This window comes from Vipera ursinii (genome assembly GCF_947247035.1).
Source record: "Vipera ursinii genome assembly, chromosome: 3".
NCBI lineage: Eukaryota > Metazoa > Chordata > Lepidosauria > Squamata > Viperidae > Vipera > Vipera ursinii.
Window position 1 is genome coordinate 161,587,178 of NC_139516.1, and position 24,949 is coordinate 161,612,126.

A 24,949-nucleotide genomic window follows, 5' to 3' on the forward strand; every position below is an offset into this window, starting at 1 on the left:
GCTTATTCTCCCAAGGATTATTTCATGCCTCAGATTCTGAGATTTCCACCCCCCCACAAAAAAGAGGACAATAGGTGAGAAGCAAATAGAAAATTTTTAGTGCCTTTTTCAATTTCTCATACTACAGTTTAAAGTACTTTACCACCTTCATCCCTATTCCCTCCAGGATGCAATTTGCCTAAGACATGAATTTAGACAGCAGTAATCAAATAACGTATGTACAGAGAATAAAGCCTTCATATTGTTCATCCTTTTGCTTCTGCTGTCTGTTACAGAGCGAATGATGAGCATGTATAGGCATTGTTCTTTCTGAGCACAAAACTATTCAATTATCTGGCTAGGTGTCTTAGTAGTACAGCCGCCCTATACAATATAGCCACTCAGATCCAATGCAGAAATATTTCTATAATAGAATTTCCTTATTTCTAAAAAGCTTGTTAATAATCACAAAGCAGTGTTTTGTTTCAGTTTGCCCTTCAGAAGCTGTTCCACTAGGTAAGGATGTGGAACTGATAAATATTGCATTTTGGTTTGGCATTAATGTATGCCCTGCATCCTATGGTTGGCCTTAATTGATTTTGGGTTCTGAAATGAACATGCATTAAAGGCTGCTAATGCAGTACTGTTTGGGAAACTCTTCCTTCATTTGTGATTTACAACACTGCTTCTAAATTTGGGAAGGCAGGTGAGAATCTGCAAACAGAGCTGGATCTAATAGGTGTCTTCAAGCTGTTTCAGAAAGATCATATTCATTTTCTTTCTGTATTATTTCAGAATACAATGTAAAGGAAAGTGAAACACAGGCTTCTCTTGGATATATTCACAGAGTCAAAGATCCTTTTTCAGGAAGAAGTTGATAATCACTTCTCTGTATTCATGCACTCTAAGGGCAATGCCCATCTAATTGTATAAAAAACCAACATCAGCTGACAATTCTGAATGTTAAAAGAGAACTGTTGAACAATGAATGACATTTTCATTATTTATCTATTGCTGACTCGGTACAGACTTTCAGCAGTTTATAAGTATACACACAACATATCTAAAAGCAATGCAGGGCTAACGTATCCTGGTATACCAATAAGCAAAACAATATAAAAACCCCTGAAAAACAAAATTGGTCATTCTGCTGAAGATCTCCATTATGGCTGCCTTCCTAAATGTCATCAGCCATTCATATATCTGGGGGATAGGTTATTCCATAGGGAGGGAGCATAAACTGAAAAACAGTGTGCTTTGCTCAAAACTCAATGGGAAGAGAGAGACTCCCAAATTCTCAAGATTAGACACTCAGCTTAAATGCCTAATTAATGTGCCTATATAACATACTTTTCATGCTTTTCAAATATTTTCACTTAACCTTCTAGCTATGTAAGAAATTGATGTAAATACCCAGTGTTGGTAAAGTGTTGAAAAATGTCATCATAGCATATCATTGTGGTGTCTGAATGTCAATCATTGCTGCACTGCAGAATTCTATTCAGGAATTGGACTGAAAAGACTTGGTGATCCAAAATCACACAACAAACTCTCAAGGCTAAGGGTGCATTTTTATTGGCCCTTGACCAACACCTCACTAGGTTTCATTTATTCAACCCCCCCCCCCCGCAATCAGTTTTCAGTGAACCTGTCAGTCTGCATTTGTACAAAGCTTTGTTCACAGACCTTGTGCATTCTGGTTAGGTAAATAGTAATAAAATAATTCTTTTAAAATTAAATATGATTTTTGTAAAAAAAACAACAACACCTAAAATCTAAAGCAAATAATTATAAACCAGGGTTTTTAAAGATTCAGTTCATGTTCCTCCTGCAAAGAATCTGTTTAGATTTTTTAAAGCAGACAATTTCTCTTCCATCCTCATAAAGACATTGTATAGAAGCTTACCAATATTGTGACATTAATATAACATATGATACTTTAGGTTTTTTTATATAAGTGTTATTCAATAAAGGCAAAAATGGTTAATAATTACAGTACACTATAAAATACACTATAAGAGCAAGACTGTTATAAGTTCCAGTCATTATTTTGGAATATGTTTGTGCATGAACAATTTGTAATACTTTACAAATTACAAGAATGGATTTTGATTCTGACTGGGAACCCCCTGTTGATGTATGTGTCAATAAGATCTATAGTACGCTATTGTTTTAGCACAATCGTGCATTTGTGTGTTTGTGTATGTGTGTATGTCTCACAGAGGAAATATTTAAAAGCTGAATGTTAATAAATCACACTAAAATGTAACTAATGGACATTCTGGCTCAAAATATAGTAGTAGCAGTCACAGCTGCTGTGGTAGCTGTGATGCTTCCGGCCTGGACTTTATCTGAATTTGACAGTTTAAAAAAAATGATGTTGAGTGATGGGCTTTGAGACTTAACCTAAATGACCTAGTAAAAAAAACCCAAAGCATTAAAATGGCAGTCTTAAAGCTATGGCAGCCTGAAATCCTTTTGGACTTCTGAATAGACATGGATCAAATTAGATAATTATCACATGCCCCAGTTCTGCATTGTTATTATTCAGCAAATACTATGTCCTTTGAAATTTGTTTATGTGATTGAATAAAGTTCCACAAAGTTAATTACATTTATAATAAGCTTTTTATGAGTAAAAACAAAACAAAATCTTTTCCATGACCCAAGTTGCTCAGTGAGATTTCTTTTCAAATAGTCATTTCTTAAAGGGTGCCCAATGTCAACATCTTTAAAATTTCCGTGACTTGTTTGTCATGTATTATATACATAGCATTAACATTGATAATTTTGGGGGGATCTTGCCAAATAACTACAAAAAATACTATTCTTCAAATGTTGCTCAATACAATATTTTGTGTCATAATGTGCAGTGAAAAAGAATTCAAACAGATGTTAAATTGTCAAATGCTGAATGCTTGAATAGAATATTCTTTATTGGTCAAGTGCAGGGCTTTTTTCCTCATAGAACGCTCAGAACGGCGTTTGGGCACCTTTTTTTGCAAAAAAAAAAAAGCTTTTGCACAAGCTGTGCTGCTATTGGCTTAAGCCTATTGCAGGCTTTGCTCTTTTATGACTCATGGACTTCAACTCCCAGAATTCCTGAGTCAGCCATGCCATTGGCTTTTGGAAGCCAATAGGAATTGCTGCTGAGTTGCCAAAAGACCCGGCAGGCAAATGTTGCACAGGCAAGTTGCAGCGAAGGCAGGAATTTTGCACTTATCCCTGCTCCCCAACTACACCATCTCAACTAGGTAAGTAAGATATTATTTGCCAATAGGATATCCAAGTATGACACAAGGAAATTTTCCCTGCATGGAGGGAGTAGTGGTTTGTTTCACTTTGTTTTACTTTTCAAATTGCTGTAGGGAAGAAGTGATGATTAGAAAAAGGCAGGAAGTTATTTTTATTAGGAAGAATTCATTTATCCCATGCTAGATCTTTGGGAGCTTAGTACCACCAGCACAGAACATTTGCTTTTCTGAAACTTCATTCAAATTCAATTCCTGATAGGGGCATTTGAAAAAAAAAGTTATTTATTAAATTTATATGCTGACTATCTCACCAGGATGACTCTGAAGTCAAGGAGAGGGCTTGCAACTTCTGTTTGTAGTTATCCATGTTTCTGCACACTGAGATAATCGGCCATTGTGCAAATACAGAGCCTATCATGCTTTTATATTTATATGGAACAGATACATTGTCTGAAATTTTTGGAATGTGTAAAAAATTTGAACCAGCCCAGAAACTCATTTTCCATTGTTTGTGTATATAGAAAGTAAACCCTGAAATAGATTTGGAAAGAGCAAGGACTTTGATTAAATGGAAATGTTGCTAAGCATAGAACTGTTGAGTTAATTTGCAGCTGTTTCTGCTGTTTTCTTTTTATGTGCTTATGATTTTATATCACATTTTAAAATCAGCCAAATTGAATAGGAATAATGTGACTGAAAGAATACTAATTCTGAAATATAGTAAATATCTTTAATAAGTAACATTGAATTTAGCTTTAGTGTAATTTGCTTGTTTACTGTAGATAAAACTGGAAATTATATTTCTAAAGCATTAGTTTGGATCATTGGAAAGAAAAAAGATTTAATATTTATGATTCAAAAATGTGAGAAACATGTTTTTAAAGACCTTTGCAGCTTGTTCTCATATATACCCTGCCAAAAAGGAATAACTAAAATTATGAAATTTAGAATCTACCAAGCTTCCCTCCCATGGACAGAAGGCAATCAATGGGAAATGTGAATCTGTAATCCATAGCTTTAGCAGCAATAATAAATCCAATTATGCTATGCATATTTAAGTTAGCCAAACCGTGGAGCAGTGGTAGCAATCTTCTATCACAATGGCAAGCCCTTTAAGTTTATATATTGTTGGGGAGGGAAGGGGGGAGGGTTGATGGGGGGGATTATTAAAATTTTGTAAAACTTTTCAATAAAAAAGATTATATATTGTTAATCATATAAGTGAAGAAATGAGGAAAACTGTGGTTAAAGAAATTTGATCCAATAATAAAATTTCATTGATAATTGATGAATCAACCACAATAAGCAAAAAAACTACCCTCATAGTATTTGTTCGATGCTGTATTGAAGGTATGGGAATGAATTCACCAGTAAATTTGTTTTTGGACTTGGTAGAACTTGAAAAAGTAACACCAGAAGGAATATTACTCCAATGTCTTTACTCTTATGGGATGACAGAAGATTATTTGAAAAAATATTTGATTTCTCTGGCACGCGATGGCGCCGCTGTGATGATGGGATGTAAAAGTGGAGTGAAAAAATTGCTGTCAGAACGTTTTCCTTCTATTATAGTTTGGCATTGTGCTAATCACAGACTAGAATTATCAGTAGGTGATGCTGCCAAGGAAACTTCAGGAATAGATTCCAATCATTTATTGATAAACTATATGTCATATTTATTTTATTTTTATTTTTTTATTTTAATTCCATTTATATCCCGCCCTTCTCCGAAGGGTGCTTCAACAAAGAATAGCAGAGAGTTGCATTCATGTGCAGAATTACTGGGGACTGAGCTGCTGAAAATTGGAAGAATTTTAAGTACCCGATGGGTGTCATCTAGTTTGCATACAGGTTTTTTTTTAAATCCCATTTATATCCCGCCATTCTCTGAAGACTCAGGGTGGCTTACAATTTAAAGCACAAATCAACGTGCTTAGCAATAGCCTTCATCCTATGTATATGCCTGCTTATTAGGGCTTTCGCCCCCCCCCCAAGCGACATTATTACAAAGTCAGCTTATTGCCCCCAACAATCTGGGTCCTCATTATACCTACCTCGGAAGGATGGAAGGCTGAGTCAACCTTGAGCCTGGTGGGATGCAAACCTGCACTAATTGCAGGCAGCTGGTGTTACTTAAGGAGGCATTAGCCCACTGCTCCACCAAGGCTACAGTTTTGGCTGTATGGAATAATTTCAAATCCTTTGTGTATCATTTTGAACAAGCAATGCATGATCCTACAAGAGATAAAAATGATAAATGCAGTTATGATGGCTTGAAAAGAAAAATAACATATACAGAATTTTTATTGGACCAGAATTGATGTGTGACGCTCTCCAAGAATTGTCAGATTTAAGTTTGGATCTACAGGACCCCAACATCGACTTGTATAAGGCAAATAAGAAAATAAAAATGCTGGTACAAGTTTTTGAAGAAAGAAGACAGAACTTTGGGCCCTATTATAAATGTGCCGTTGCTGCTGTAAGTGATCTTCACTTTTGTGGAGTTTTACTTCACAAAAGAGATTCAAAACATGATCCTCCCATTTACCCAAGTATATTTTATACAAAATTAAAAGAGTCAATTGAAAAAAGATTACTTGATAGCAAAGAAAATGAGTTGGCATATTGGTCTCGCGTACTTGATCAAAAACATTGGCCTGAAGATGTTTATACTCAACTGACATTTGGAGAAGTGGAAATTAGAAACTTATCAATCAGACTGCAACTAAATGAAAGAGAAATGATTCGTGGATTCCGTGAATACATTCTCAAAAAGACATATCCAGAAAAACAGTTGCATTTGATACGGACTTTGAATACCATTCCTATTTCTTCAAGTCAATGTGAACGTGGGTTTTCACAGATGAATCTAATTGCCACCCCAACAAGAGCTTCGTTAAAGACTAAGACAATTTCAGCACTTTTGTTCATCAAACTTGTCGGACCACCTCTCAGACTTTTCGATCCTTCAAAGTACGTTGATCTGTGGTTACTGAGAAGATGACATTCGGACAAAGAGCAAGGAAAGGAGTCAAGAAGATTTGCCAGACGAGAATTGGACAAAAGTTTGGAATTTTCTTTGAACACTTGCCTTAAATACAATAAATTAAATGTATATTAAGAATTGAATATATAATTGTTTAATTATATAAATAAATATATAAAAAATATATAAAAAAAAGATTAACAAGATGAGAGTTCCGGCACCTTTTTTTTTTTTTTAGAAAAAAAGCCCTGGTCAAGTGTGATTGGACACACAAGGAATTTGTCTCCGGTGCTTAAGCTCTCAGAGTACATAACAACATAGTGTATAAATCACAAATTGTAAATCATAAGATACAGTCATAAATGATAAGATACAAGTAACAAAGTTTGTAAGATATCAATAGAAGAAGGTAATAGGAAATATGAAAAAGATAACAGCAATACAGCCCTACTACATAGGTAAATATCTAATAGGCGTAAGACAGTGCTGTGGGAATAGGTGTTAGCAGAGTGATGGAATGAGAGAAAAAAACCTGTATTTGTGTCTAGTTGTTTTAGCATGCAATGCCCTATAGTGGGCATCTTGAGTTGAAACATGCCCAGTATGTGAGGGATCTGTAGATATTTCCTCAGCCCTCTTTCTGACTCGTGCAGCATACAGGTCCTCAGGGGAAAGGAGGCTAGTTGCAATTGTTTCTTCTGCAGTCCTAACTATCTGTTGAAGTCTGTACCTGTCTTGTTTAGTTGCTATGCCAAACCAGGCTGTTATAGAAGTATAAATGATAAACCAAAAGCCTAATAAACTGGAAAGTGTTACAAGTGACCTTTTAGACTAGAGCGTAAGTGGTATGATGGATAAAGGACCAAGCATTGCCTGGAGTAATTTATCACTCCTGAATAAACAGGTAAAGTTCTATTTAAAAGGCTATGTGTGTCTGTATGTGAATGTGTGTTTCCCCTCTTTACAAGAGGAACAATAGCTTGAAGGGAAACAGTTTTGAAAAAGAAATGCCTCAGAAAGAAGAGAAGGGGAAAAGGAAACAAGCAGTTCCTTTTTACATTTAATAGAGAGCTACAGAACAGTGCCAAATATATTGGTCCCGGTAGCATTGAAACAAACCACCTGGAAAATGATGTAGGGAAAGACAATGTTAAAAGTCTGAAGCCCTCCCTACCACACTTTCAGGACAATGCTTGTGCTTGGGTTTCCCACTAGTAGATAATGCTGAGTCGAAGAAAGGACAGCTGGAAATTCACCAAGTGTTGCAAGGAAAGCAAGCCATATTCCATTCCACAGGAACAGCAACAATAAAAGACTGTGTGGACAGCATCTTTATCAGGCATGTCAAACCCGCGACGTCATGTGAGGTCGTGTGACGTATTGCGACTTTTCCCACATTGCCGTCAACGGGGAGGGCGCGGTTTCGTTGTGATGCATCCGGCCCACGGGCCGGCAGTTTGACATGCCTGATCTATATAGATAGACTATGCTCCCATCTCTTGTGGGTGAGCAGTGTGGATAAGCAGTTGAAATAATAGTAGAGAAGTTTTTATAGGGAAAGTTATTGGATTGAGATGATTAGGCAAAAAAGAATGTCATGGATGGAAAACAAGATAGGAAATATTTACAGTTATTGGAACAACAGATGACCAAATAGTCAAGATTATGGGAATATCCAATTACAGAATAGAGTAGAATAGAAATAGATAGACAGTAATTGTTTAGGCAACATGTAGGAGAGAAAAAATAAGAATAAACTGTTTATCCACAAAGAAACAGAGAATAGTTAGCGTTAATTTAGGAAACACTTGCCTTTGGACTCATAATCAGTATTTTTGGTGATTTGTGTTAAGTAGATTCATTATATATTTTTGTAATTTTCTATTTGTAGAATGAAATTGAGAGAATAGAGGCAGAAGATGCATTAATATGTGAAGATCTAGATGATGCAGAATGTGGAGAGGAAGAATTTGAAGAAACGACAAAATTAAAAATACTACGCAGAATTGCCTCCATAGCTTCCAAAGTGAAGGAAATTATTGGTAACCTTATAACCACAGCTGGAAAAGTTGTTGTTACAATTCTACTTGGTACAACAGGTGGGCTCTCTTCCTTTGCCACGTTCCTCAATAATGGTAACAGTTATGATTGCTTTTAATACTTTTAACACACTTGAACAGAGTTTTTGATAAATAAATATATAGTGATCTGTTTTATGTCAAATTTCATTGCTTTTGCATACATTTATTATCCCTAAAATGGCATCCAGCCTACAAATGGCAAGATACACAAACAGGTAACTATATTATCATAAGAACAAATGAATAGCTGTGTTAGACTGGTTCAAATAATGTAGATGATCAAATTTGTAGATGGAAAAAATTATTTCTGGTTTGTGTTCTTTTAGAATTTATAAGAAGGGACGCGGTGGCTCAGTGGGTTAGGACACTGAGCTTGTCGATCAGAAGGTTGGCAGTTTGGCGGGTCGAATCCCGAGTGCCGCGTAACAGAGTGAGCGCCTGTTACTCGTCCCAGCTTTTGCCAACCTAGCAGTTCGAAAGCACGTAAAAATGCAAGTATAAAAATAGGGACCACTACGGTGGGAAGGTAACAGCGTTCCGTGTGCCTTTGGCGTCTAGTCATGCCGGCCACATGACCACGGAGACATCCTCAGACAAGCGCTGGCTCTTCGTCTTTGAAACGGAGATGAGCACCAGCCCCTAGAGTCAGAAACGACTAGCACGCATGTGCAGGGGAACCTTTACCTTTACCTTTAGAATATATAAATGTGTCACTTTCAGTTACATTTTGTTATATTCTTAAAAAAAGGACAAGTTTTAATGTGCATTCTAGAATATACTACTTTTTGAAGTACATTTCCTGATGCTTTTTTCTCAAAGTATATTTTAATAGTATTTTATGTGCTGAAAATTATATCAAGTCACTCAGGATGGTCTATAAATAAGTTCAACTTTGTGCAATACAGAATATTAAAATGCTATTGTGATTATTTCTGCTACAATACTTTTAAACATCATGCTTAATTCATATATTATGAGTATAGAATATTTACCTTCCATTAATTTTTTATAGGAATGATGTTGCCTTCCCTGACTTCAGCTGTATATTTCTTTTTATTCTTGGGTTTGTGCACTTGGTGGTCCTGTTGTCGAGCATTTGATCCTCTGATCTTCAGCTGCCTTTGTGTGTTAATGGCAATATTCAGTGGAGGCCATTTAATTGCACTTTATCTATATCAATTACAGTTTTTTCAGGAAATCATTCCACCTGGTGACTTTTATGCCAGGTAAGAAGCTTTATCAGCATTTTTTAAATAAATGGGATTGTAGCAAAGTAGAACTGCTGGGTATTGGAATAGATGATAAAAGATAAAGATGGAATATATTCAGAGAAATGTAAAATACATGTCATAGTGTAAAATTAATACATTTTAAAGAAATTTTATTAAATTTATATGCCACCTACATCATTACCCATAGTGACTTTGGGCAGCTTACAATGCCATAAAAACATAAATATAAAAACATTGCAATTAACAAGAATTAAGTAAAGGCTAAAAAACCAAGATAATTAGATGATGGGGGCATAGGCTTCTATTTTTCACTCAACTAACCATCTCCAGCACAACACATCCCCGTCAGGGCCCTATGCTAAATGGCATAGCCATATTTTAAGGCCCTTCTGGAAGGCCAGAATGATGCAGGCAGATCTCACCTCTGGCAACAAGACATTCCAAAGAAAGCTCTACTAGACGCCCACTGGCTGAAATTCCTTGGCTAATAGGCTCTGCAGGATGCCCCTTCTGCCGGTGGATACATGTTGATTTGGAGAAAAAAAGAGGCATGTTGTTTAAAGAGAAAAGGGTTTGAACGGCAAAATCATAGGTGTGGCAGATATTATGTGTATTGGCTCCCGAACTTATGGAACCTCTGTAGGATTGATACGGAACTGATACATTCAGTAGGTAAAAAGATGCAGATTGGAGGAACATCATTTTTTTTAATGGAAATTTTAGGATAAAAAATGTTGTTCACAGAATAAAATAATACAATGAATTTCAAATGTAGATACAAAGACTATGAAGTTGAAAACATACCGTAGATGATTTTTGGAATGCAATATCTCTATCTCCCAGTAAGTCAAGAAAAAAATAACACAAACCCAAAATTAATTACATTTGGATGGATAACGTTTTTGTTTACTTTGTTAAGCATTTTTGCTTCATATTTTTAATATAGGAATCAATCCTGTAAGTGTATTGTTATATAAAGATTTCTTTTAAGAAAAAATTGTGGTTTCTGTTCAGATTGCCTAAACCTTTTCCTATTGGGCTTGGGGAAAAAGAGAGAGCCTTAATATCTGTATTGTTTGTTTGTTTTGGGGGGGGGGGGTGACAAGACAGTAATCTGTTACAGGTTGAGCTTCTAATAGACACAAGCTTTAACTAATTATTGTTATTTTATTCTGCATAACAGTGCTACCTGCCTTGCTGTATGACTTAATATGTGTGAAAATGCAAGCTTTCTTCTGCCATCTACAGGTCAGGTCAGGCCAGGCCAGAATAGAAAAAAAAGTTAAAGGGGGGCCATTAAAGAAATTCTTAAAGAATCATTTATATTTCATTATTTGAAAGTGCAAAAATGTATGCAGCAAATTCTCTTTATTGCTAATTTACTACTCTTTCAGATAGTATTTTCAAATCTTCTGACATAGGATGTATTTACTGTATTTTTAAAAATGGATTTTTTAAAAAATGATTAGAATCAGTTTATGATTCTAATCACTAAATTTAAAATAGACTAGTAGTTTGGGGCAAAAATAATATTGCTAGACCTCTTGTATCTTGCTCAAGTACACGTAATCCACTGTGTTTTTTATTTGTGTGGATTTGTGTGTGTGTGTGTGTGTGTGTGTGTGTGTGTGAGAGAGAGAGAGAGAGAGAGAGAGAGAGAGAGAGAGAGAGAGAGAGAGAGAGAGAGGAGAGAGAGAGAGAGAGAGAGAAGTATAACAATGTTTCAATCCCAAAAGAGAAAATAATCATTATTAGGCACTCATCAGTACCTAGAAATTGTTAAAATTATTGAATTCAATTCTTCTAGCAATATAAAGTTAATTCCCAGCAGATTATTTTTGTCATACACACATATACAAACACATATAACCCTAGAAATGCCCATATAAGCACTGCTTTTTCCTGAGGAATTTTTGGAATGATATCCTTTTACAATTTTAATAAGAAAGCAAGAAGGATTTGCTAAGACCATCCATGAGTGAAATGTAAAAAGTGATGAGATACATATTTGAGATTTACTGCATATTTAGCTACAAGTCTTTAATGGGGAACAGTCCTAGAAAAATCAATTTTCCCTATGCTCTAATGAAGGAGCCCTCTTAAAATGAGGTAGAGGTCCCTAACCCCCGGTCCGTGGACCAGTACCGGGCCACAGCATGCCATCAACCAGTCCGCACAACAAGCAAAGCCACATTCACAAGATGTAGGCTGCACACAAAACCCCACACCCATTGGTCCACGGAAAAACCTCTCTCTACCGAACCGATCCCTGGTGCCCAAAAGGTTGGGGACCTCTGAGGTAAACGAACATTCTTCCTTCTGTATATTTTTATGGAAATTTCTTTGGTTGCAAGCCAGTTAGCTATTCTTTTCATTTTATTTCCTGAGGATTTAAAAATACTGTAACAATCAGTGCCTGCCTTATGATCTGCATATAAAGCCAGGTCTTGAAGCTTTCCAGGGATGAAACATAGAAATTGGAAATACAAAAGCTATTTCCTTTTTCTCTGGCCTTTAAAAGGAAACATCTGAAGAATTTTAATTTATGTTAATGGATGGAAAATTGGCAATGTAATTTACAGTCCCTTGAACTGCACTGAACCTGCCACAAGAGAAGGACATTTCTGTGCTTAGTTTCCCTTTCTTCACTAAGTAACAAGATACTCACTTATGTACTCTTATCCAAGAGGCAGGCACCATTATCCCTAAACAGCTGAGGCAAACAGTTAACTGAGAATACAGACATCTTCCTTTCTGTTGGTAGCAGCAGTGCTTTTTTTGTAAAAGAAAAAGGTGCCAGAACTCACACATGTCATACAACCCGCCTTGCCTACCCTACAAGGTTCCATCCAAAAAAGGTGCCGGAACTCCGTTCTGAGTGTTCTATGAGAAAAAAAGCCCTGGGTAGCAGAAACCACCTACCTACAGTATTTATTTTTTCTGTGGCCCTATCTATTCGTTCTGCATTACAAAAATATAAAAAGTAAGGTTAAAATCAGAACTCAGAGCAGTTTGTTTTATAACCCTACTCTTCTTTAATGTTTATGAAAATAGGTTTGCCTTTTTCTGTGTTTATTCCACTTCTGCTAAGATGGAAAACTAACATCTCATATTGGAATTTCACAGTACATAAGAAGAACTGGGAGGAGGTGCATTTTCAATAGTGGTTTCTCTGTGGGTCAACCCTGTCCTTTAACTCATTGCCTTAATGCTGGATTAATGCTTTACAGGACCTAACTAGAAAATCTTTGGGTGAGGTGATTAACATCTCTTAGTTACAATAGAAGTCTTAAGAAGTAGGTGTTGTTTTATAACCAATCAACTGCTTTGAATTAGATTTGTGCTTTTAAAAATATTACTCAATATATCCTAAATTACAAATTATTATATAAATTAAAGAAAAAAGAAGAATTGGTAGAGGTGTTCCATTGTATCATGTTTGAGAACAAACTATCATACTTTTTTAATAGATTTTTTTAAAAAAGTAAAATCCTATATTGCACTATAATATGTGCAGGGTAGCACTCTTTTTCTTCTTCAGAAACAACTTTCAGTAATATTTGAGTCACAACAAAAAAAAATTAAAATAATTTAGTATTGTCTTCTGGGACTTTTTAAATTTCCTATCTGAATTTTAGGTGTTTCTTGCTATTCTCCCATTGAAGAACTAATGAGATCTGTCATCCTTCAGAGTCAGTAGATACTGCCACCCTGGTATGCTTTCTACAGCTTGCTATGAGTTAATGACACTAATTTAACTTATCACATACAGTCAACTTAATATATGCAATGTATAAAATTTGAGTCAACATATCTTCTTAAAACAAAGGACAAATTTCATTAAATCGAGATATAACTTTCTGGGAAGTGGTGGAAGATTTCAATTAATAGGCCAAAGTGTTGGCAGAAATAGCAACGGAGTGCAGAAAATTAGAGGCATTGGCATTGCCAAAAATTCTTAAATAAATAATAGAAAAGTTTTGATGTGGTCAATAATAGTAGCCAAAACTCGCTAGGAAAAATGTGTATAAAAATTTAGAAATATTGCCCCGATGCTATAGTACAGTAGTAACAGTAATAATCCAACCTTAGTACGTATGGATTGTATATTTATTGCAGGTATATTATTCGCCCAGTTTATACTTTGGGAAGTAAATATATGTAAGTATAGTTTACTTGGTATATAGAAAATTCAGTTATTAATTATTACATGTGTGAACTCCAGCTTTTATGGACAGAAGAGATGATAGAATTTGATCATAGTGTAACATTATTACACATTGTTGACAATTTGATATGTATACTTTAAATTTATCTTGCATATTTATATGCATCCAGATAAATCTATGAAAGGTATGTCTTATTTGAGAATAAATACATAGGAGTATCTGCAGCAGGATTACCTATATGTGAATTTTCATCCATAGAATCTAAATATAAACATTTACATGAATTCAAAAACTCCTTAAAATCAAATTTTAAAATGAAGAATTTCTGGGTAGAAGCAGCAACCAGATATACAGATATTTCTTTCAAACAAGGGAGGAAAAATGTTAGGAAGTTAAGTGCATCAAGGAAAAGTGTAGGTAATAAATCCTTGTTTGTGTGTGTGATAGGGGGGTTTTTTGGTAATCAATTATTCTGCTTAGTGAAACAAGAATAAAAGTTGTTTTCCTGTTTTTGGAAAGCAGCAATATTTCTCCCTTGACGTCATCATGAACCTTAATGTTGCATCAGTATCATGCATTTTTATTAAGGTCACAGGTTGCAAATGTGTCAGGAAAAGCAGATCAAAGTGCATATACATAGAGATATGCTTATATTAATTTACTAAGCTTTTGCTGAGAAAATACATTTACAGAGGAACGCTGATACAGCCATCTGCTACATTTACTTTTACAGTACATTGTGTAACGTTATTTTAAAAAGTCATAACATTCTTTTGGCATCCATAGAACATTAATGTTCTTTTCTAGATTACCCATTTTAATGAAATATACTTCATCAAAATTGTCATTAGAAAATTTAAATTCATACTTCCTTTTCTCTGTTTATAGACATTAATTTGATTTTAAAAAGTTATACATTTCTTTCAAAGGATATTATTTTTACAGTACAATATATAAAGCAATTTTTTCAAAGACATAATAAAAATTAATCAGTTTAAAAGTCAGTATAAATCAGTGAAAAAGAACTGTAAAAGCAGGAAGTTTTATGAATGTAGATTCAAATAAAACTTGAATGTAGATTCAAATAAAATAAAAATGAATGTAGATTCAAATAAAACTCCTTTTCTCATGAAAACAAGGAAGGAAAGGCCTGCATTTAATTCCTAGAAACAGAGAGCATAAATTACATGACCTTAGAAGTCATTCAATTCAACCCTATCTTGGTGAAAATTATCCCCAACAGGTGGCCATTCAGCTTTTATGTGAAAACCTCCAGACTTTTATTGGTAGATTCTGCCCTTGTTAAACAATTCTTACTATCAGGAAATTCCTTCCAATATTTCATTCCTTCTTCTTTTTAATGTCAATCTGTTTGTCATGCTCTCAGTTTTAACCGAGAACAGATCTTCCTTTTCCATGTTAACCTTTCAGATGTTTGTAAATTGCTGTCTTATTTCCCCTGTCTTCTTTTTTGCAAAAAACAAACAAACAAACAAACAAACATGCCAGGCTTCTTTTACCATTCTCATGAGGCTTGATTTCCAGTGCTTTATAATCCTGGTAATTCTCTTTTGAATCTGTTCCAGAACTGGTCACAATACATGAAACGTGGTCCAACCACCATACAGTACAGGAGGAACTGTTATCATATATATCTGTATGTTAATGCAGATCAAAACTGCATTGGACTTGTATATTGTCATCTTGGTATTTTATGTATGTTGATAGGAATAATCAAATGTATAAGTGTGCATTTGGAAACTTACAGTAGCTTGTTTGTAGTTAGTGTGAGAAAAATCTTGAAGTTCTAGAGGATCACCTCTGCTCACGTATGAGCAAGCAATGGGAGGCAGCAATTATTTATTTATTTATTTATTTATTAGTTTTTATAAACCGCCCTTCTCCCGAGGGACTCGGGGCGGTGTACAGAGGAAGGACGAAGAATACAGACCGAACAATAAAATAATAAGAAACACTAATGAACACAAACTGGGACCCCAATTAACGCTATCATGCCAGGCCAGCCTGCTGGAACAAAAAAGTTTTTAAGTCGCGACGGAAGGTACGGAGGTCAGGGGCCATCCGGATTTCGGTAGGTAAGGTGTTCCAGAGGGCTGGCGCACCCACTGAGAATGCCCTCCCCCTGGGGGCCACCAGCCGACATTCCTTGAGCGGTGGCACCCTGAGGAGGCCCTCTCTGTGGGAGCGCACAGGACGGTGGGGTGCTGACATCGGCAGAAGGTGCTCCCGTAGGTAGTCCGGACCCATGCCATGTAGGGCTTTGAATGTCATTGTTAGCACCTTGAACTTCACACGGAAGGCAACCGGAAGCCAGTGCAGCGCACGGAGGAGAGGTGTGATATGGGAGTATCGGGAAGCTCCCAAGAGTGTCCGTGCCGCCGCACTTTGCACCAGTTGAAGCTTCCGAGTGGATCTCAAGGGCAGCCCCATGTAGAGAGCGTTACAATAGTCTAGGCGAGATGTCACAAGGGCATGGGTGACTGTACGTAAGGAATCCAGGTCTAGATAAGGCCGTAGTTGGCGAACTAGTCGAACCCGGGAGAAGGCCCCCTTGGTCACAGCTCCAATGTGGTCTTCCAGGGAGAGCTGCGAGTCTAGGAGGACACCCAGGTTGCGGGCCCTATCAGCAGGGGGAAGTAACTTGTCCCCAATGTTAAGCAGTGGGACGTTCTGAATCTCCTGGCTTGCCGGTACGTACAGCCATTCAGTCTTGTCCGGGTTCAGTTGAAGCCTGTTTCTCCCCATCCATTCCCGGACCGCTTTCATGCATACCAAGAAAGTATGCATCCAGTCAGTATACAGTGTTTGCTTAGACACGTATTCTAATCAGATTCTGCAAATCCCCATTTTCTACAAATAACTTTTCCTCATCGGTGTATGATAGCCCCTCACTTGCCCCTTATTTCTTATAAAATGCATTTTGCTAGATTAAAGTGTTTAATGTTTTAATGTTTCTATCTCTGTTTTTATGATGACGTAAGCTGCTCACAGTCACTTGAGGGTGAGATTGGTGGACATAAATTTAATAAATGAACAAATAATAAGGTGTTTTTGACTGCCATTATCCTATACTTCAGAAGCATGTAATAACTCTTAAGTTATCTGAAAATCCGCTGCTTCCTGTATAAATTTCTTCCTGTAGTTACAAATTTGCTTTGGAATCTCTCAATGTATTCCAGTATCAAGGGGAATGGGAAGGTAGGGCAGGTCCTTGATTAAAGCAATTAGGACAGAGTATCTTGGTGTTAAATTGGTTTGTTCTTTCTTCAGTATTTACCAAGTTATTAAAACATTTTTCTTCTGCTTGGCTTTCAAGCACAGGAAAATATCACTGCTTAATTCTGCTGTTAATTTTATGAAGATTTTGAAAACAGAATAAGTTATCTGTGGTATAACTTTTATTAATCTGAATATTGAGAATAAAACAGTCTGAAACAATTCATGAATTTTTCAGCAACTTTCAGTTCTCTATGTTGAAAACAGTGAATACAGTTTATTAAGATAGTTGGGAATTAGGGAAGTTGAAGTCCTTATTGAACGCAAAAGATTGTGGAAGGATGGCTTAGATAAAATGTTGTGTTTATATAATGCCCTATTTTTACAGGTTGTTTGGTATCACTCCAGTTATTCAGACCAACTGCTCAAGCACCTGGAAACTCATAACCAACCAAAATTTGAATTGGTACCACCATACCAACCCTATCTTGCTGCTACTCTTGTATTATACCCTAGCAACTCTGATTCGACTTTGGTTAAATGAACCTATTGTACAGGTGAAACAATTATCTTTATTTTTTTTTAAAAAAAAATCTTTATAGCAAAAGCCTACAAATCTGTTCAAATTGCTTCTGGCCTTTGTGCATAAAAAGGCATTACCTTTGCATTATAAATTAATCTCCTTCCCTCCTCCAAAATATTATTAATATCTAACATTTGTCTGTGATATGCCATAACAGTTTTTTATTTTTCTAATGTTACCTATCTCAAAAAAATCAAGAAACTGTAGTGCCAGGATTGAACGATTACAATCTGACAGAACTTCAAGAACCACAAAATAGAGCTACCTGAGGCTCTTTTTGTCCCTCCTTGACATAAAGTGACTAACTTAAAGCTCTGTAGTATTTAGAAACATGTTTTATAATTGTTTTCTGTCACATAAATGGTTTTCATTGACTGAAATTCATGAAAATAATTTAGAAATTTCATAAAAAATAAATTTTTAAAATATTACATTTTTAATTGTAATCCATAATTACAATATTTTATTGCAAGTATAATGGCTAGCATAAATTTCTTTCCAAATATTTTGGAGGAGATGAATAAATAATCACAGTAAATTTTCAAGCTGGGATGATGCTTCTATCTATGGTTAAATGCACAAACACTGTATATAGTTCTACATAAAATAATTATATATATTTGTATGAACTTATATATATTATATACAATCTAATGTTCGTATATCCTGAGGGAAAAAACAGCATCTTGTTTTATTTGACACAGCTTGTGATAGCATGAAAGCTGACATGGTAGAAAATGTTTAGGAGAAATGCCACTTATTTTATTATGACTGTATTTCCAACTGCTTAAGATAATATACAACTAGGCAGAAAGATCTATAAAATATGGATCCTGTTTGGCAATATGTAGTTACTGTTGCCCACTGATGTTTGTCTATTATTTAAACTTGTTCACGGAGAAGATACTGCACCTGATCCAGTAAATTCTTAATTTGCGAGGATTAGAGTGAAAAGCAATTCGAACTGCATATAAATTACATTTATTCTAGATTTATTGCTTAGATTTTTTAGATAATGGTAAAATGAATTTTTATTTCAAAAGTCAATATTTTTAGGTTAACTTTTATTCTCAAAATCATTCCAGAGTTAATCTTTTTTTCTTTTTTCTTTGTCATTTAGCAGATGCCTGATGATGACAAATCAGATATAAATAAGGAAGAAATGGAATGCACTCCAATTCAAATAACTGCAGACAGAAGACGCAGCTTGTGGTATACCAGTCACTACACAACTGATGAGAGAAAAGTAAAGTCTAAAGGAATCAGTTCATCTAATTTGTATTCCTTAGATTGTTTAGCACAGGCATGTCTAACTGCCGGCCCACGGGCTGGATGCATCATACTGAAACCGCGCCCACCTGGCAATGGGGAAAAAGTCACGATACATCGCACAAAGTCACGTGACTTCGCAAGTTTGTCATGCCTAGTTTAGCAAGAACTGAGTGTACAGGTTCACTTCTCAGCTGGAGTCATTTGCTAATTTGAGATTATCAGCAGTAACTTTAACCATGCATTTGTCCATCTTTGAGCAGTTACAGGTAGCCCTTGGCTTACAACTGTTTAACAATGGTTCAAAGTTACAACAGCCTGAGACAAAATTATTTATGACCTATCCTCAATGTTCCCACAATCACATGGTTGCAATTTGAATGCTTGGCAACCAGCTCATATTTACAATGATTGGGGATTTTGCAGCTACATGATTGCAATTTACAACCTTTCCAGGCAGTTTCTGACAAAGAAACCCAATTGTGGAATCCAGTTAACAACCATGTAATTTGCTTAATGAACAGGGTGATTCACTTAATGATTCCAGTAAAAATGGCCTTAAAAGCGAGTCTGGTGATGTGGTTATTCACTTAAAGACAGCATTGCTTAGCAATCAAAATTCTGGTCCCAATTGTCATAAACCAAGACTTACCTGTATGTTGCTGTTGTACACTTTTCAGAATAAAATTACACTCCATCATATATAGTTCAATATAGATTTTCAGATGACTACTAAGCATGCAATCATTCTAAAGCTAAGATCTATCATTCTTAAGATTTATTGTTATTATTACTATTGCATCCTATCACCTTTTGAACTAACAAGTTATTCTTGCTTTGCTTTTGCAGCTTTTGTCAATGACTCAGGATGAACACAAGCCATCTGATGTTAGTACATGGTTTCAAAATTGCAGACAATTTGCACAATAAATTTGTTGCTGTTTGTGACAGTTTTTTTATGTAGGGATTCAAGGACTGGGTTGAGTAGAAGTTGATCCAAATTAACTACAGTATGTTCAATCAGTTTAGATGTCTGGCTTCCTGCTGTTGTCTCCTGCATCTAGGATTCCTTTCTGACCATGCAACCAAGCCTCCTTTTGTTAGCAGTTTCTGCCTGCCCAGGGCTAACCAAATTACATCTGTCTAACCATCAGTCTCCTTGCTTTTCAGTAACATTTCCAATATCAAAGAATATATATATGTAGTCCTGAATTAGTGACTGCCTCACTTAGTGACTATTCACAGTTATGATGATGATGATGAAAAAGTAACTCTATGACCAACCTCACATTTACAACTTTTGCAAGAGCGTAAGGCAGGGGTCCCCAACCCCCGGGCCACAGCCCACTACTGGATCTTCAGAACTAAGCCATGGAAATGGCAGGCAAGCATGCATCCCCACTTGTGCGAGCAGCGGGCAAGCAGAGGCAATGGCACTCTATTTGTGTGAGTGGTAGGTGTCCATGCCTGCTCCTTGCACAAATAAAGCTGTGCGCGTGCACTCACCCACCACTCATGTGGAACCATCCCCTCTCCCCCCTTCCCCTGGCTTGTCCACAAAGCCAGAAAGGTTGGGAAACTCTGCTGTAAAGCAAAGGAAAACTGAAATAAGACTATAAGCACAGTTGCAGTTTCACTTAGTAACTACTTCATTTGACAACCAAGTTGCCAGTCCCAAGTGTGGTCACTAAACAAGGACTGCCTGTATATTTTCTGCATAGGCCACATAGACTTGTCACTTGTGTCTAAGCATGCACAGTGAATGGACATGGCTGGAAGGATCTGCTGTTCTCTGAGTATTGAAATGGAGATCTATAACAAAGATCACACTCAAGATAAATGAGAATATTTGTAGTTCAGGGTTGAGATGAGGGGTCCTTGGTTCTCTTTGAGCTTGGTTGTTTTCTTGCAGACATTTCTTTGGGTGTTTACTGTTAGCTTGTTTGGCAGTTCCTTGATTGGGGTATTGTTTACTTGAGCAACAATCAAGAAATAAATAATGTCCCAATCAAGGAACTGCCAAACAAGCTATCAGTAAACAGCCCAATTAAGGAACTATCAAGACTACTCCCACCAATACTGACAGGCCAAGTCACTAGAATATTACCTGAGAGCAAACCTACTCCCTATTAGCACTGATGATGTTACCTAGTTTGGTTAATGAAATGTCTGCATGAAAACAACCAAGCTCAGAGAGCACCTAGGACCCTTCAGATCATGGCCATTTAGAGTGTTTCCTAAGAACATGTATTTCCTAATGTATTAAAGCATAGTTCTGATATAAAAATAGTTCTACATAGCCCACATTTTATTATTTTTTTATTTTATTTAATATTTCCTTATTTATTAAGATAATGTAATAATTGCAGTCTTATGAAAATACAAATGCAGTCATTTTGGAATAGATAAAAAAATATTCCAGCATCCTGTTTCCTTAATGTAGTCAAATACAGGCAGGATATTATGGTAATAATGACCTGTATTTGGAACTATTGTGATTCTGGAAATGATGTAGAAGGCCTAAAAATGATCAGATAAGTGTATCTTATGTCCATTCCAAGAAACTAACTTGAGAAAATGCTTCAGATTGATCCTTCCCTAATTCACACAATGTGTTGTTGTTGTTAGTTGCGAAGTCGTGTCCGACCCATCGCGACCCTATGGACAATGTTCCTCCAGGCTTTCCTGTCCTCTACCATCTTCTGGAGTCCATTTAAGCTCACGCCTACTGCTTCAGTGACTCCATCCAGCCACCTCATTCTCTGTCGTCCCCTTCTTCTATTGCCCTCAATCTTTCCCAGCATTAGGCTCTTCTCCAGTGAGTCCTTTCTCCTCATTAGGTGGCCAAAGTATTTGAGTTTTAGCTTCAGGATCTGGCCTTCTAAAGAGCAGTCAGGGTTGATCTCCTCTAGGACTGACCGGTTTGATCGCCTTGCAGTCCAAGGGACTCGCAGGAGTCTTCTCCAGCACCAGAGTTCAAAGGCCTCAATTTTTTGGCGCTCAGCCTTTCTTATGGTCCAACTTTCACTGCCATACATTGCAACTGGGAAGACCATAGCCTTGACTATACGCACTTTTGTTGACAGGGTGATGTCTCTGCTTTTTAGTGTGCTGTCTAGATTTGCCATGGCTTTCCTCCCCAGGAGCAAGCGTCTTTTAATTTCTTGACTACAGTCCCCATCTGCAGTGATCTTGGAGCCCAGGAAAATAAAATCTGTCACTACCTCCATTTCTTCCCCATCTATTTGCCAGGAATTGAGAGGGCCGGATGCCATGATCTTGGTTTTCTTAATGTTTAGTTTCAACCCAACTTTTGCACTCTCCTTCTTCACTCGCAACAAGAGACTCTTCAGTTCCTCTTCACTTTCTGCCATTAGAGTGGTATCATCTGCATATCTTAGGTTGTTGATATTTCTTCCAGCAATCTTAATTCCAATTTTTGACTCCTCTAGCCCTGCCTTTCTCATGATGTGCTCTGCATATAAGTTAAATAGGCAAGGCGACAGTATACAGCCTTGCCGGACACCTTTCCCAATTTGGAACCAATCAGTGGTTCCGTGTCCAGTTCTCACTGTTGCTTCTTGGCCCGCATATAGGTTTCTCAAGAGACAAATAAGATGTTCTGGTACTCCCATCTCTTTAAGAACTTGCCACAGTTTGTTATGATCCACACAATCAAAGGCTTTAGCATAGTCAATGAAGCAGAAGTAGATGTTTTTCTGGAACTCCCTAGCTTTCTCCATGATCCAGCGTATGTTGGCAATTTGATCTCTAGTTCCTCTGCCTCTTCGAAATCCTGCCTGTACTTCTGGTAGTTCTCGATCCACATACTGCTGGAGTCTAGCTTGTAGGATTTTAAGCATAACTTTACTAGCATGAGAAATGAGTGCAATGGTGCGATAGTTTGAACATTCTTTGGCACTGCCTTTCTTTGGAATTGGAATGTAAACTGATCTTTTCCAATCCTGTGGCCACTGTTGAGTTTTCCAAATTTGCTGGCAAATTGAGTGTAGTATTTTTACTGCATCGTCTTTTAAGATTTTGAATAGCTCAGCTGGAATACTGTCACCTCCACTAGCTTTGTTGTTGCTCAGCTTTTCTAAGGCCCACTTCACTTCACATTCTAGGATGTCTGGCTCGAGGTCAGTGACCACCTCATTGTGATTATCAGGGACGTTAAGCTCATTCTTGTATAGTTCTTCTGTGTAATTTTGCCATCTCTTCTTAATCTCTTCTGCCTCTGTTAGGTCCCTGCCATTTTGGTCCTTTATCATGCCCATTTTTGCATTGAACGTTCCCTTCATTTCTCCAATTTTCTTGAAAAGATCTCTGGTCCTCCCTATTCTATTGTTTTCTTCTATTTCTTTGCACTGTTCATTTAAGAAGGCATTCTTATCTCTTCTAGCTATTCTCTGGAATTCTGCATTCAATTGGGCGTATCTTTCTTTTTCTCCCTTGCCTTTTGCTTCCCTCCTTTCCTCAGCTATTTGCAAAGCTTCCTCAGACAGCCATTTTGCTTTCTTGCATTTCTTTTTCTTTGGGATGGTTTTAGTTGCTACCTCTTGTACAATGTTGCGAACCTCTGTCCATAGTTCTTCAGGCACCCTGTCTATCAGATCTAATTCCTTAAATCTATTTGTCACCTCTACTGTATATTCAACGGGGATATGATTTAATTCATACCTGACTGGCCTGGTGCTTTTCCCTACTTTCTTCAGTTTAAGCCTAAACTTTGCAACAAGAAGCTCATGGTCTGAGCCACAGTCAGCTCCTGGTCTTGTTTTTACTGACTGTATAGAGCTTCTCCATCTTTGGCTGCAGAGCATATAGTCAATCTGATTTCTGTGTTGACCGTCTGGTGATGTCCATGTGTAGAGCCGTCTCTTGGGTTGTTGGAAAAGAGTGTTTGCTATGACCATCGTATTCTCTTGACAAAATTCTATCAGCCTGTGCCCTGCTTCATTTTGTACTCCAAGGCCAAACTTGCCTGTTATTCCAGTTATCTTTTGGCTTCCTACTTTAGCATTCCAATCCCCCATGATGATAAGGACATCATTTCTGGGTGTTAGTTCTATAAGGTGCTGTAGGGCTTCATAGAACCGGTCAATTTCATCCTCTTCAGCACCGGTGGTTGGGGCATAGACTTGGACTACTGTGATATTGAATGGTTTGCCTTGGATTCGAACTGAGATCATTCTGTCATTTTGAGGATTGTATCCCAGTATTGCTTTTCCTACTCTTTTATTGACTATGAAGGCTACTCCATTTCTTCTGAGGGATTCTTGCCCGCAGTAGTATACCTGATGGTCATCTGAATTAAATTCACCCATTCCTGTCCATTTTAGTTCGCTGATACCTAAGATGTCGATGTTCAGTCTTGTCATCTCTTGTTTGACCACGTCCAGCTTGCCTTGATTCATGGATCTTACATTCCAGGTTCCTATGGAGAAAAAATCTTTACAGCATCGGACTTTCCTTTCACCACCAGACATATCCACAGCTGAGCGTCCTTTCGGCTTTGGCCCAGTCGCTTCATTCTTTCTGGCGCTACTAGTACTAGCCCTCTGCTCTTCCCCAGTAGCATATTGGACGCCTTCCGACCTGAGGGGCTCATCTTCCAGCGTCATATCGTTTTGCCTTTTGGTACTGTCCATAGGGTTTTCATGGCAAAGATACTGGAGTGGTTTGCCATTTCCTTCTCCAGTGGATCACGTTTTGTCAGAACTCTCTGCTATGACCTTTCCGTCTTGGGTGGCCCTGCACGGCATAGCTCATAGCTTCATTGAATTACACAAGCCCCTTCGCCACGACAAGGCAGTAATCCATGAAGGGGTCACACAATGTAAAGCTGTTCTAATAAAAATAACTTTGGACCTGTATGACATTGGTTTCTTAGTCTGGTCTAGTCTCTCAAGCTGATAGGTATACTATAGCTATTATTATATACCATATAAGAAACAGAAATATATTTTACTGTTGTATACCAAACTACTATTGACATTTTGGACAGTTCATGAGCAAAGTTATTTGAAAATAGAGTTCATCAAATTAAGTTGAGTATACCTCTGTATAAGTGTTCTTTAAGAAGCAATTGATTTGGGTATTAGATGTTTGTATGTGTACCATATGCAAGCATTATTTAATCTTCTGAATGTCTGA

General features: G+C 36.9%; 1 protein-coding gene across 1 annotated transcript in view; it reads left to right on the forward strand.

Annotated features, from left to right (window-relative positions):
* The window catches only part of PIEZO2 (piezo type mechanosensitive ion channel component 2), a gene marked incomplete at its 5' end in the record, with an annotated part of 205,718 nt that overhangs the window by 102,704 nt on the left and 78,065 nt on the right, over positions 1-24,949 (forward strand). Inside the window, 5 exons of the mRNA XM_083360729.1 lie at positions 8,111-8,318; positions 9,313-9,526; positions 17,327-17,495; positions 18,642-18,767; positions 19,640-19,678. Of these exons, the coding sequence (XP_083216855.1) occupies positions 8,111-8,318; positions 9,313-9,526; positions 17,327-17,495; positions 18,642-18,767; positions 19,640-19,678 (756 nt within the window). The remainder of the gene's footprint in view (positions 1-8,110; positions 8,319-9,312; positions 9,527-17,326; positions 17,496-18,641; positions 18,768-19,639; positions 19,679-24,949) is intronic.